Genomic DNA, 12511 nt, shown 5'->3' with positions numbered 1-12511 from the left:
GCTGCGCATGTTCATGCCCAATATTATTATTGGATTAACAAAATGTACCAACAGACAGCAGTTCTAAAAGGACACAGAGGTGAGATGTGTATGCTAGCAATAAAATATGCTCATCAGTAGTTTGATGGTGTGCGCCTTACCTGCCTATCTGCATATGTGACGCAAGACCGTGTGACTTGCCAAATATCTCATGTGGACACCCAAATGCAGACTAATATTATTTACGGACCACACTTTTTGTCAATCAAAAATAATTCAGTACCAATTATTTGGCACCTAATAGTTTTAATATTTGTCTTGTTTCAATTTTTACACGCTCACTTTCCCCTCTCCCACTCTTGTATTTTTTTTCTTTCTCACTTATTCTTTAGTTGTAAACCCAATGAGAAAGACGAACTCAGTTTTTGAGCCCAACTCAAGTAAGAACTTGAAGTAAAGTAGTATTCTCTGAGACGAGTCAGATTCAATCATATGAAAAAGTTGACTAGTCTTGAACAATCTGCCATAGGATTGTAGACCCTCTAGCTAGCTAAACATATTGAGAATCAGCAAATCTCTTTAGTCATGTTTAAGTCAAGCCATAATTGTAGAATCTGCTCTTATACAATCTTTTCATTATTCTGATTGTAATCAGTTGCAAGACTTTAGGGGCACAAGTTTAGTTAACTTTACTTGTACAGCTTTTCCTTTCTTGTATTTAAGATTTGTATCTGCTTGCTAAAATATCAACAAAACCACGAGAAATTTATCTGCAAGTTCTTCTCTTTTACCAATTTTAAAAAAATAAGCCACAAACAAGAATTCAAATAAATGGATCAAATGCAGCGGGAGGGAGGTCGATGACATGGAGTCCGGACAAGAGGGTTGGTGAGCGGAGGAGGTCAGTTTGGGCAGCGGAGACTTCAGTGGTGATGTTGAGGAAGCTGACATGGTGGAGGACGAGGCGCTTGGAATTCTATTAGCGACTGGTCTCGAGATGTACGTATATATAGAGAAGAGAAGAAATGAAAGAAAATGTATGATCAGCTAGCGTAGGATGTTGCTTGCATTAGTTGCATCTGGTGTCCATGCAAACCTTGTATCCTTTGGAAGTGCGTCTCTTTTTGTTTCTTTCTTTGTTGCTTTAATGGTACATGGGCTTGAATTAGACAATAAGCCCCCGTTTGTTACATATGATTAATTGTTAAGACAGGAATATTCAGCTATTTATCACTATTGATTTGATTTGTCGCACTCCTTCAGTACTAATTCCCCAATAAATAATTGATGGGGGAAACCGAACCGCATTTGCGGTATGAAGAATCAAATCGTATTTGCAGTATGAAGAACCGAACTGCATTTGCGGTTGCGGTATTTGATTTTCAAAACTTGCGGTTACCGCAAACCGCGACTATATTTATAAATAAATAAAAAATTACATTTTGTAGATAGCATTGGTGCTCAAACAATACAACGGGATCCTTCAAATCCACTCACCATCACCAACACTTGAGTTTGTAACTTTAATTTGTAACATTGGTGTAAGACCCGTGTCTTGGGGAATCAAGAACGGTGAGCAATCCCACATCGCTCGGGGAGGGAAATGTGAAGTGCTTAAATGTGTGGGCACTTCTCTTCCTAACACGAGGCCTTTTGGGAGCTCACCGGCTTGATTCTTAGGAACTCCAGTTTAGCAAGTTGGGGGCTAGAGCAATCCCAAGATGGGTGACCCACTGGGAAGTTGCTCGTGAGCTCCTAGAAACAAAACCGTGAAGGCAGAGAGGGGGGCCCAAAGCGGACAATATCGTGTTAGGGAGTCGGGTCGTGACAAATGGTATCGAGCCCGACCCGATCGGAAGTGTGCCCGAGGACTGGGCCCCAAGGGGGCGGATTGTAAGACCCGTGTCTTGGGGAATCAAGAACGATGAGTAATCCCACATCGCTCGGGGAGGGAAAGGTGAAGTGCTTAAATGTGTGGGCACTTCTCTTCCTAGCACGAGGCTTTTGGGAGCTCACCGCTTCGGATTCTTAGGAACTCCGGTTAAGCGAGTTGGGGCTAAAGCAATCCCAGGATGAGTGACCCACTGGGAAGTTACTCGTGAGCTCCCAGAAACAAAACCGTGAAGGCAGAGAGGGGGGCCCAAAGCGGACAATATCGTGCTAGGGGAGTCAGGTCATAACAATTGGTGCATTGCATTTTCCTTTTAGTTTGTAACTTTAATTAACTTTGAATTGGATTTTTCCTTTGGGTTGTAACTTTAATTCATTTTGCATTGCATTTTTCTTTTGGTTTGTAACTTTAAAGGATTTGGAATTGGAATACTTGAGAAGTTGAGATTGTGAATGCTTGAGAAGTTTAACTTTAATTGGAATGCTTGGAATTGTAACTTTAATTTTCTCTAGGTTGTGAATACTTGAGAAATTGAGGAGGTTGTGAATTTATACATGCTTGAGAAGTTGAGGTTGTGAATTTATTTATTTATGTTATGAATTTATATTTTTGGGTTAAAGTATGTTTGAAATCAAAAGGCTTTAAAAGAAGCATCAAAATTAGGCCTAAAATGTGGAAGATTGGATTTTTATGACACAAAAAGAACTTGCGGTTTTAAACTGCTAATTCACGATAACCGACCGCTTTTTGCAGTCGGTTTGCAGTTTCAAAAATTACCATACTGCAAATAATCCGTTGATTTGCGGTTTGGACAAAAATTTATAGTTACTGAACCGCAATCACCCCTAATAGAATGAGTCACAATAGCAATGGAAGCTACTCACGCCTCCACTCTCCTCTCCTCTGCGAGGACCAAGATAGAAAGGCCCAGCCCAATCAATGTTTAGCATACCGAGTCGGATACATAAATAGCCGTTGTATGCCCACTATTGTTTTCTTATCTTTTTGTTCAACTTTGGATTCTTTTACTCAACGGTAAGGAAGCGACCTTCCCACCAAGACCAAGCTTGTGTATATCATCTTTCATTCTCATCTTATCTTATAAGTTATATGCAATGTAACAAACAAGTAACACGTAACCCATTTTGCAATTTACATCATCCCCCAAACGTTACCAACTGACTGCGACTCATAGCCTAAAACCACCGGTTGTTCCTCCAACCGCCACTTCCGCCTTCTATGGTTTCTGATGGTGATTCACTTTGAATACCTGAAATACCATCAATACCCCTTCAATCAACTCATAACATGATTCACTTTGTATGTTACGCATGTTTATGGGTGTAGACTAATGAATTTGATCGATTGTCAAAAGAGAGGCAGCTTAATTAATTAAGCTTTGACACAAACAATTTAAACTACTTTAAATTAATATAATTTAAAGAAAATTCAAACTTATGAATGGTCGGAAAAAATTAATTAAATTCAAATTCGCATGTAACCAACCTTAAAACCAACAACAAAGGAATTATTTTATCATAATCAAGTAATTTTGGTTCACTTGTCATTTTCGTGGCCCCATTTATTGTTCTTGTTATTGTACTTTTTCTTTTATTTTTTACGACAAATTTAAATACAATTTCAACAAAATTGATACACTAACTATGATTCATTAAGCATATTTTGTGTACATGATATCGCTTTTTTATTGAATTAAGGAAAAAAAAATCAAATATCTCTTTCAAAAATTGTAAATTTAGAATATTAGAAAGTTTTTTTTTTTTTTTTTTTTTTGGGTGAAAAGAATATTAGAAAGTTATTTGGTACCATGTCCTAATTTTGAAGCAACTCACAGTTAATGCAATTCAGGGAACCGCGTATGGGCAATTCGGGTATTTCGGGAAAACTTTGCCCATACCATCGCTTTCAAAACCAAAACGGTTCAATGTCTGTCACCGACACGCAAGCACTATTTACCGGGTGTTACCGGTGCCTTACCCATTCCGGCGATGCGTTTTAAATTCGCAGAAAACAGTCGTTTTGTCGTCACTTTGCGCCCCTCTGCTTTCTCCACTCCACGCTCACGCTCCTCACACCTCACCTGCTCTGTTTCTGCTCTCAGCTTCACTCAACCTTTTTTCTTACCGTTTTACCCTCCGCTGACGCCCTAATATCCTCTCTAACCACCACCACAACCCCCAAGCAAACACACGCAACAGAAGCATAACCTTTCTTCTTCACGAGAAAATTCAGCTGAAGCGTCGTCGTTTTTGAGCTCAAAAGCAAACCCAGCTGGGCTCTCTTTTGAAAATATCTACAGCAATGTCTGTGGCTACAAAGCTTCAATCTTCGATTTGTGAGCCCCGAGCTGTACTCGGTCCCGGCGGGAACAGAGTTAGGGTTTCAGAGGCCCCGAAACGCAAGAACGAGGGCTTGAAGAAGCCACCGCAGAGGCCGACAAAACCTGTATCGGAAATTCCAGAAGCGGTTGTACGGAACAACTTTTCGGTGGACAGCACCTGCTCTTCTGATACCTCGTCGAGTTGTTCATCTGCCAAAACGGTGAGTCCTAGAAGGACTGTAAGGCACAAGAGCTTGAGGCCAGCGAAGCTTGTTTCGGACGATATGGAGGTCGTCAAGCCCGCGGGTCCACCTAAACGGTGTGAATGGATTACACCGAACTCTGGTAAATTAGCCGTGATTTTGTTCATTTTCCTCTTATATATGTTTGCCTGCTGCGAAATTGACGAGAAAGATATGAAAATTTGGAATTTTGAGTGTAAAATGCTTTCCTTAATTTATACATGCAAGAAATATGAACTGTTTTTTTTTTTTTTCTCATTTCATGAAAAGATTATGAAGTTTCTTTTATAATTATATTGCTTTGTATTGATCATTAGGTGGACCTCTTTACTGTGCAGAATTGTTTGATTGAGGATAGGGTAGAGTGTTTGAGAATTGAGAATGTTATTTAGTTTGAGTGACATAATTTTATTACCAAGATGGTGCAAATGTGTTTCTTGAAGAAACCAAAAACTCAATTAGGAATTAACACAATTCTATGCCTGAAAAGTTGCAACATTTCTTTACAAGGGCGTTGGCTTCCACCGGAATATGATCCTTAACATTTTTTTGACTTCCATTGATTAGCCGCCTTAATCGAAACATTGCTTTCTGGCCTAATGAAATTTCTTGCTTGCTACTTTAACCTGAACAACAGACCCAGTTTATACTTGTTTCCACGATGAAGAATGGGGGGTTCCAGTTTATGATGATAAGAAGCTGTTTGAGTTGCTCGTCCTTTCACAAGCTCTAGCCGAACTCAGTTGGCCAGAAATTCTACACAAGAGAGACATGTTCCGGTATGCTTGTTTCCATTTATCATAATCCATATTGCATCTATAGTTTAGCGAGCTTTGTGAAGAAAGATATGCCTGTAGACTGTATGCTTATAGTTTTATACTTGTTTTGTCCCCCTTGGCCCCCCTGCAGGATACTTTTTGACAACTTTGATCCGTCATCCATAGCAAAATTTGAAGAGAAGAAGCTACAGTCTCTCAAAGTAAATGGCATTCCATTGCTATCTGAACAAAAGCTTCGTGCAGTTGTGGAGAATGCTATGCAAATGCTCAAGGTAATCAATATGCATTGCATGATTCATTGCTTAAGCACGCATTCATAATGTGCTTTCCCTAGTTTCCAAAATAAAAAAATGATTCCTTTATTGAAATCCTTCTAAAATAATAGGTTTCCATGTGATTCACACATTTGTTCCTTGCAGGTTCAGCAGGAGTTTGGTTCCTTCAGTAACTACTGCTGGAGCTTTGTGAACCACAAGCCAATAAGAAACGGATTTCGTTATGGACGCCAAGTACCGGTGAAGTCGCCAAAAGCTGAAGTCATAAGCAAAGATTTGATGAAGAGAGGCTTCCGTTGTGTTGGTCCTACTGTCATTTACTCGTTTATGCAAGTGGCAGGGATTGTGAACGATCATCTCCTAACATGCTTCAGATACAAGGAGTGCGATGCAAATGACAAAAAATTAGACCTGAAACTTAAGATGGAAGAGAAGACGGAGGTGCTAAAACTAAGTGAAGCTATGGAGATTGGAGAGCACAAATGACAGACAGACTTTGTTACTAATTACACAAATCCACATAATTAGAAATTACTGTAAGAAGGTAAAAAGTAGATGTTTTCCATTTTTACTTTGTAGTCGTTGCGTGCTTTTCTCATGCCACTGTCTGTGTCTGTGTCATTAAACTAACCAACCAGAAAAGCATTGTCTTAGACTCTTACCTCTATGTAAGAAGCTGATGCTTTGTAGAGATCAGTGTGAGTTGTCAAATTTGCTGCCTTATCGTTATTTTGGTGTCTTGTAATAAATATTCACATTATCATAGAAAAGCACGTGTTTGTGATCATTAACGCTTGTTTGGTGCATTGTGTTTAAAATTTTCTTCAACGTTTGCGATTGAATACAACGTTAAAATAAGGTTTAATACGATGGATTATTATTACTATTAGGCATGAAGAACGAAACCCCTCTATATATATAAGCACGCGGACGCATAAACCGCAAAATAAAACTTTCCCATTTTGCTGTGGGTTTTCTGAGTCTACAAATTTAATTATAAAAATAAATAATAATACACAAAAAGAACGGTTAATTTGAACAAGAAACGGTACACAATATTCTGAAGCTGAGAACATCCCAAACAAAGTCGAATTGAGAAAGAAGGAATAAAATAAACTTAAAACGCAAACGAAATCTAATTTCTAGCAAGCAATATAACCAAGTATGGTTCGAGATATGCAGTTTGAACCAGAAAGGGTTGTGGCAGATGAACAAGTACAACCTCTTTTCTTTCTCTTCCTTCATAACTCAGCAACTCACACTCTGAATCCAAACACCCCCCCACCCAATTGCTGGGCTTAACTTCGAGGCTTACCACTTCCAAGTGTGAGCTCCAAATCATCCAATCCCACCTCATGAATCTTCTCTCCAATCCACGGCTTTACCTCTGGGATCTCACTGTCAGGCAAGTTTTGGTGAGCAACAACAGGCTTCACAAGATTGAAAGTGGGAGAGGCTGGCATTGCTGACAGAGAAGGAGCAAATCTCCGGAAGCAAACCCATTGCCCAGAATCAACAGTGGAAGTATCAGACTCGTCACATTCGGGAATGGTAGCAGCTGGAAAATGGAGCTGGTGACGGGTCGGGCTAGCCGGAGCAGAGACAGCATAAAACGGGTAATCGAAAGAGGCCATGGACTGTTTAGCAATGGAGTCCCAGTTTGGAATTGGGTTGGGGTTTCTGGAGGTTGGGGATGAGAGAGGTGGGGTTACAGGGGCACTATTGGAAATTCGCAGAGGAGGGAGAGACGAAGGAATTGCAGAGCGCAGATAGTGACTGGGATTGGATGAATTAGTGCTGGGATCGAAACGGCTTGGGCTTGGATAGGAAGACGACGAAGGACTGGCTTGGTAGGATGGGATTGGACTAGGATTTAGAGAAGAGTAAGGGCTGATCATGGTTGATGTGCCTGGTGTATCAATTTGGGTTGGCTTCAATCCCTGTACAACACCACCACCATCATATTATTAGAATTCATCAGTAAATTAATTTTCAGGTGGATTTTTCCTTTGGATCTGAGCTATGACAATTATGTGAAAATAATTAGAAATTAAAAAAAGACATTAAAGAAGAGAACGGAAGAGGGACCTTGCGATAGGTGGTGCCGTCGTCTTCGACGGTCCAGCCAGCCTGGAGGCAGAGAGCTTTCAACACCTCGTTGTTGTCGCAGTGCTTGGGCAAATTGAAGTTGCCCTGAGCTCGGAGCCCTGCGAATATCTTCGCAGCTATGGCTCTCCTCCTCCTCTCTCTCCTCCGGTTGTTCTCTCTCTCCCTCCACGACGGCTTCCTTCGCGCCACCGTCGCCGCAGACGTGGCTCCATCCGACGTCATTCTCCAATCAATTATCTTCCCTCTCTTTTCCCTCTCAGTATCAGGCGCTGTGCAATGCCAAGCTCCGCGTAAGTTGCGTCGCAGGCGATTTAAGCTCGGCAGAATCAGAGATGGAGATGCGTGTGTTCACGAGGAATGCGCTTTTGCTTTTTCGCTGGTTTGTGTAGAAGAATCTCTCTCTCAGTGTTTACAAAAATAAAGCCTGACTCGGCCATGTTGAAATGTGGCGCGTGTGCACTCAAAGACCTTGACGGCGTCGTTTATTACCTGTCGTTGTAGCCATACTCGTTTACTAGTCATTAATTTAAGGTCGTTAGATTACGATCAGGGCATATGGAGGGCTAGTAATTGAGGACCGACCTCATGCAACAATAACAGAATGGTGTTCTGGGGTGCACGCAAGTCCATTCTGATGCGAGTGAGAGAGAGAGAAAAAAGCGTTGCCGCGTGGAGTTTTATTATGTAACTGTTTTTTTCCTTTCGCCGATGACCTAATAATTCTCTTGCGGGCCCGGCCGTTGCAGTGGGACCCACTTCTGAAAACTGAGGGTTTTTCTGTTTGCATGGGGATTTGGGTTCGCAACAGAAGAGAAGAAAAAAAACAGTTTTCGAATGAATAATGGGCTTTTGAGTGCTGACATTTAATCGACAGGCCCAACCCAAATTTTCCAGGTCCGCACCAAAAAAGACTACAAAACTGATTGCATTGGAATAAAGGAGGAACAAAAAAAAAAGCTCTCAGGTTGCTTCATGCATGTTTAAATAAAATGGTGATCATTTTGTTCAAGTCAATGTGAAAAACCAAAAACCAAGTCTTGACATGACGCCTTGTTTATTAATGGGAAGAGAATTTGAATTACACTAGCACACAAATGGCCTCCTACTACAACAAGTATCGGCTGAAAATTGTGACACAAAACAATCTCCCTGCTCACCTGAAATGTAGAAACACTCCAGGAAAGACAACCTTCACCCCTATACAGCCTTGGACCTTGAACAAGCAACCCTAGATAACCGGATTGAAAATCTTCTCAATTGCACCCGGGGAAATAGTCCGTTCCCACCCATTGACGACCATCAATTGCTTTTCTCACATTTGATTGAAACAACTCTGGATCATCCCTCAAAACATCAGCTGCCTCATGGTTCAAGGGATCCTCATAATTGGGTTGCTGCATAAGTAGATACTCAAGATTTGAGTACGCAACAGGGGAACATACAAATAAAACTTAGCAGAAAAAAGAATCGGAGATACCGTGAATAGGTGAGACAATCCATAAATAACAGTGTTTATGTTGAGGACAGGTTTCCAATCTTCTCGAAGAATGTTAAGACAAACATTCCCTTCCAAGTCAATGTTGGGATGATAGATCTGCAAATGGTATACAACATCAGAAATTGTAGTGGTGAATAAAATGGTTTGCCGCATTAATACCAATAGACTGGAAAATAAATTTGGCCCAAAATGGGGCGCCTATGTTTCTTTACCTTTGTTTCACACTTGACCTTTGGAGCTTCATGAGGGTAGATAATGGGAACATGAAATGAGAAGACAAACCTGCCACCACTGTCACAGGAGGTAGAAAAGGGAGGGCATTTAACTAGATGACATCAAATTTGCAATTCGAAACAATTTCCAGATTTAAGTGTCCTGATCAAAGATAACTTACATATAATATCCCTCGTCCGGTTCAATGGTGACCTCAAAGTTCATCAGATCGTTCTTTCCATTAGGGAAAGATATTTCACATGCTTTTGGTAGGTTCAACTCACTTATGTCTACAAGAAACAAAAAGGTAAAAATCATAATCTGGTCTCAAGATAGATATGTGAACAGATAATACAATTCAAGGACTACTTGAAGGAATTAAATATATACCAAATTGTTGCTTATTCAAAGTTTCATTTAAAAACATATTCAGGAAGCTGATAGGATGGTATTGGCAGAGCTGACACTTCATAAGTTGAATACCACATTGCAAGAATTTGATAGTTTGATCGTAAAACGGGGCAAGGAATGAGTTCGATGAGATAATGGGAGCAACAAAATAATCATAACAGAGTCGTATAAAAATCTGATTTATGTAAAATGAATGTTACAGGGGAGACTGATGGAAATTATGTGTGCAAGTATATGCTCCTGAACTACAAATACGAATAATTACAACATGTAAGTAAGCTGTTTATGAGGATGCACCAAATCATCATTGGACATGATGATATCACTTGCTGCTATCCAGATTATTCCACGCAGACAGAAAAGAAAGATGTCAATTATATCACATATCTGCATTCTAAATTACTGATGAATAGGCAGGGATTGCATGGGTTATGTACATTGTTGCGAACATGCATGGAAAATAATGGTCACCAACATATACTCAAAAATGAAAGGTAAAAACCTCTATGAAGACGTAATTCCCCTGCACTTGGCTTCTTGACTAGGCCCTTCTCCTTTGTATTTGCTTCGATTTCCTTTTGCTTTTCTTTAACTTTAAATAGCCTGATCATTGTTTCTGGCAATTTATATATATAAAAAAGAAGATATATGAACAAATTAATTCAGGGGAATTAACATGCGCATAAACTATAACGTCAAAGAAAATACAAAGACTGCAAATTGTTCATCATGCGCATTGGACAAGGCAACTGACCAAGACAAAGAAAATGAAGCTAACCTGCTCGATGAAAGGCCGCAGAAAAGCAAAAGGAAATAAGTTGTTAAGCAAGCAAAGATGGAGAGAAACAAAGACGGACAAGGATGTACAATTTGAATGGGGAGAATCAGAAGGGAGGAGGCTTCGCTTGTCGTCCTCATTTCTCCTATTTACAGTCCTACTAAATACTCTCTCTCTTTTTTTTCTCGTCTGCTACTTGTTCGCGGGCACTATTTTTATTTGTTGGTTTGCTTTGATTTGTCTTTTTTATGGTCACCTTGAGCCTTCCATTTTCTGTTTAAATCCGAAAACGCAGGGTCCACGGGCTCCTCCTCTGATTATTAACGACATGTCGTATGCTGTATTCAAGTGTGAAAAATAAAACCATCCTCTAGTAAAAAGTAAACGCCGTTGCCGGGGATCGAACCCGGGTCACCCGCGTGACAGGCGGGAATACTTACCACTATACTACAACGACCTTGTTGAGCATGTTTTATGTTTTCTTCTATGTATCCTAAAGAGCCGCCGCCAGATTGAAGCCATGCTTACTTTCTTACATTACGTGCAAAACAGAAGGCAAGAAAATGGACGTAACGAATTTCATTTTCTTGCAGCTGAGCAGGCCGAACTTATCAGTAACCGTTTTTAGCGTGAAAAATGGAAGGAGATAATGGATCCAATATTACGCACAATTGGGTGTCATTCCCGACATTTGTATAAATAAATAAAAGCCCATTAAAAAGAAAAAGGAAAAAATTAAGGAAGAGAAGAGGCCATGGTGTTGTAAGAAGCTCGCATTGCATATATATATATGACATAGGTGTGACGTAATATTACCCAAATATTCTTTCAATTATCTCGAGTAAAAACTCATGAGCAACAGTTACGGCCAGTTCATGCCCATGCACGATACAATATTGCAAAGGATCCAAACGTAGCAAATTCATGTCATGAAATGAAAGAATTACCAGAAAATTAAAGGAAAGATATGATAACGATAGAATCAAACAGAAGATCATCATATCTACTAGCTAGTACAACTAATTTTCCGATGTAATTTCCTTCTGTGCTTCTCCAACTGTTGAAGATGACGCCACGTCACTATGTTGATTAGTTGCTAACAGCGGCTCCTTTTCTGCTTCTTTTCCTTTTGCTCCTCCTGCTTGTGCAAAATCTTGTAATTCCCCCTCCCCAGAAAAAAAAGAAAAGAAAAAGAAAGTTCTATAATTAATTAGTTAATTAGTTCACTCATTTTAGCTTAACATGCATATAATGATGTGAGCAGTATCAGTATGGAACTCGAGCCTCTTCATTTTGGTACGTGCATTTCAAGTAATCATGGCCATTATAATCAAATCCAAGAGCTAGAAATGACTCCATGTCAGCATTAGTTAATTTCCCAAGAGTCACCGTTATTACTTAACGTCTTCCACATTCCTCATCACATCTCAGCATCAAGTCCATATCTTTCTATTCATTTGTTTTTGTTTCATTGCTGATTTTATATGCTAAGAAGATGGAGTGATGCCTAGACTTTGGAGCAATATTCAAAACGTTGACGATTCGTTGAGTGTAAAATGGAGTGCATGCAGTCAATTGATCCGGTGAAGTATGTAACAAAATTTCATTCATTGCAGTTCCAGTTGAAGTATCCATACTCATCACTCAGTAACTGTTTTCGGTTGAAAGCTGGCCCAAGCAATGCATCGTGAAAAATTGAAGGAGACAGTACTTTTCTATTTTTAGGCCGATGATTAATACTGACACAACTAATTATTCCATAATTTTGGTTAAACGTTGATCAATGCCCTCCGGAAATCACATGTTTTGTGGCTCCATAGGGAACTTTTGAATAATATTGGGGGTTAAATAAAATGAGTGAGAGTAAGGCCCTTAATTTTGGTTAAACGTTGATCAATGCCCTTAATTATAATGCAAACTTGATATTTTGACGAAATATTATGCCACCATTTTTGTTTATCTCGTTATAGCTTGTACTATATTGAATTTTTACGA

General features: G+C 39.7%; 3 protein-coding genes and 1 non-coding gene across 5 annotated transcripts; 1 reads left to right on the top strand and 3 right to left on the bottom strand.

The window, feature by feature from the left end:
• Positions 1-3832: 3832 nt before the first annotated feature.
• On the top strand, positions 3833-6294 carry LOC103320814 (DNA glycosylase superfamily protein). The gene is made up of 4 exons (XM_089046080.1): positions 3833-4556; positions 5091-5232; positions 5363-5504; positions 5652-6294. The coding sequence occupies exons 1-4, from the start codon at positions 4193-4195 to the stop codon at positions 5991-5993; spliced, it is 990 nt and encodes a 329-aa protein (XP_088902206.1). The 5' UTR covers positions 3833-4192; the 3' UTR covers positions 5994-6294.
• Positions 6295-6517: 223 nt separating this feature from the next.
• LOC103320813 (BES1/BZR1 homolog protein 1) lies at positions 6518-8018 on the bottom strand. The gene is made up of 2 exons (XM_008222538.2): positions 7596-8018; positions 6518-7447 (listed from the first exon to the last, which is right to left on the bottom strand). Exons 1-2 carry the CDS (start codon positions 7836-7838, stop codon positions 6806-6808), a joined length of 885 nt encoding a protein of 294 aa, XP_008220760.1. The 5' UTR covers positions 7839-8018; the 3' UTR covers positions 6518-6805.
• Positions 8019-8595: 577 nt separating this feature from the next.
• On the bottom strand, positions 8596-10754 carry LOC103320812 (putative NEDD8-conjugating enzyme Ubc12-like). Of its 2 annotated transcripts, none has more exons than XM_089046082.1 (6): positions 10517-10754; positions 10241-10341; positions 9509-9617; positions 9327-9405; positions 9094-9210; positions 8596-9010 (listed from the first exon to the last, which is right to left on the bottom strand). In XM_089046082.1, exons 1-6 carry the CDS (start codon positions 10654-10656, stop codon positions 8870-8872), a joined length of 687 nt encoding a protein of 228 aa, XP_088902208.1. In that variant the 5' UTR covers positions 10657-10754; the 3' UTR covers positions 8596-8869. The 2 variants fall into 2 exon arrangements, with proteins under 2 accessions (XP_088902208.1, XP_008220759.2); XM_008222537.3 differs by having other exon boundaries at positions 10241-10354; positions 10517-10654.
• A 147-nt stretch (positions 10755-10901) lies between these two features.
• Positions 10902-10973, bottom strand: TRNAD-GUC (transfer RNA aspartic acid (anticodon GUC)). Its single transcript has one exon. It is a non-coding gene; the product is annotated as a tRNA-Asp (tRNA).
• Between the last annotated feature and the right edge of the window lie 1538 nt (positions 10974-12511).

The sequence above is a fragment of the Prunus mume genome, linkage group LG2, assembly GCF_029339155.1.
Source record: "Prunus mume cultivar Tortuosa linkage group LG2, ASM2933915v1, whole genome shotgun sequence".
NCBI classification, from domain to species: Eukaryota; Viridiplantae; Streptophyta; class Magnoliopsida; order Rosales; family Rosaceae; genus Prunus; species Prunus mume.
The sequence above is the reverse complement of the archived record's forward strand: the minus strand, read 5'-3'. Positions and strand labels throughout refer to the sequence as shown.

Excerpts from the sequence above, each read along its gene's own strand:
- LOC103320813 (XM_008222538.2), bottom strand. The coding sequence starts at position 7,838 with ATGACGTCGGATGGAGCCACGTCTGCGGCGACGGTGGCGCGAAGGAAG. Across the intron at positions 7,448-7,595 it reads ACGGCACCACCTATCGCAAG|GGATTGAAGCCAACCCAAAT; the intron begins GTCCCTCTTCCG and ends GGTGTTGTACAG.
- LOC103320812 (XM_089046082.1), bottom strand. The coding sequence starts at position 10,656 with ATGAGGACGACAAGCGAAGCCTCCTCCCTTCTGATTCTCCCCATTCAA. Across the intron at positions 9,406-9,508 it reads CCGGACGAGGGATATTATAT|TGGTGGCAGGTTTGTCTTCT; the intron begins GTAAGTTATCTT and ends CTCCTGTGACAG. Across the intron at positions 9,011-9,093 it reads GATTGTCTCACCTATTCACG|CAACCCAATTATGAGGATCC; the intron begins GTATCTCCGATT and ends CTACTTATGCAG.
- LOC103320814 (XM_089046080.1), top strand. The coding sequence starts at position 4,193 with ATGTCTGTGGCTACAAAGCTTCAATCTTCGATTTGTGAGCCCCGAGCT. Across the intron at positions 5,233-5,362 it reads CACAAGAGAGACATGTTCCG|GATACTTTTTGACAACTTTG; the intron begins GTATGCTTGTTT and ends GCCCCCCTGCAG. Across the intron at positions 5,505-5,651 it reads ATGCTATGCAAATGCTCAAG|GTTCAGCAGGAGTTTGGTTC; the intron begins GTAATCAATATG and ends TGTTCCTTGCAG.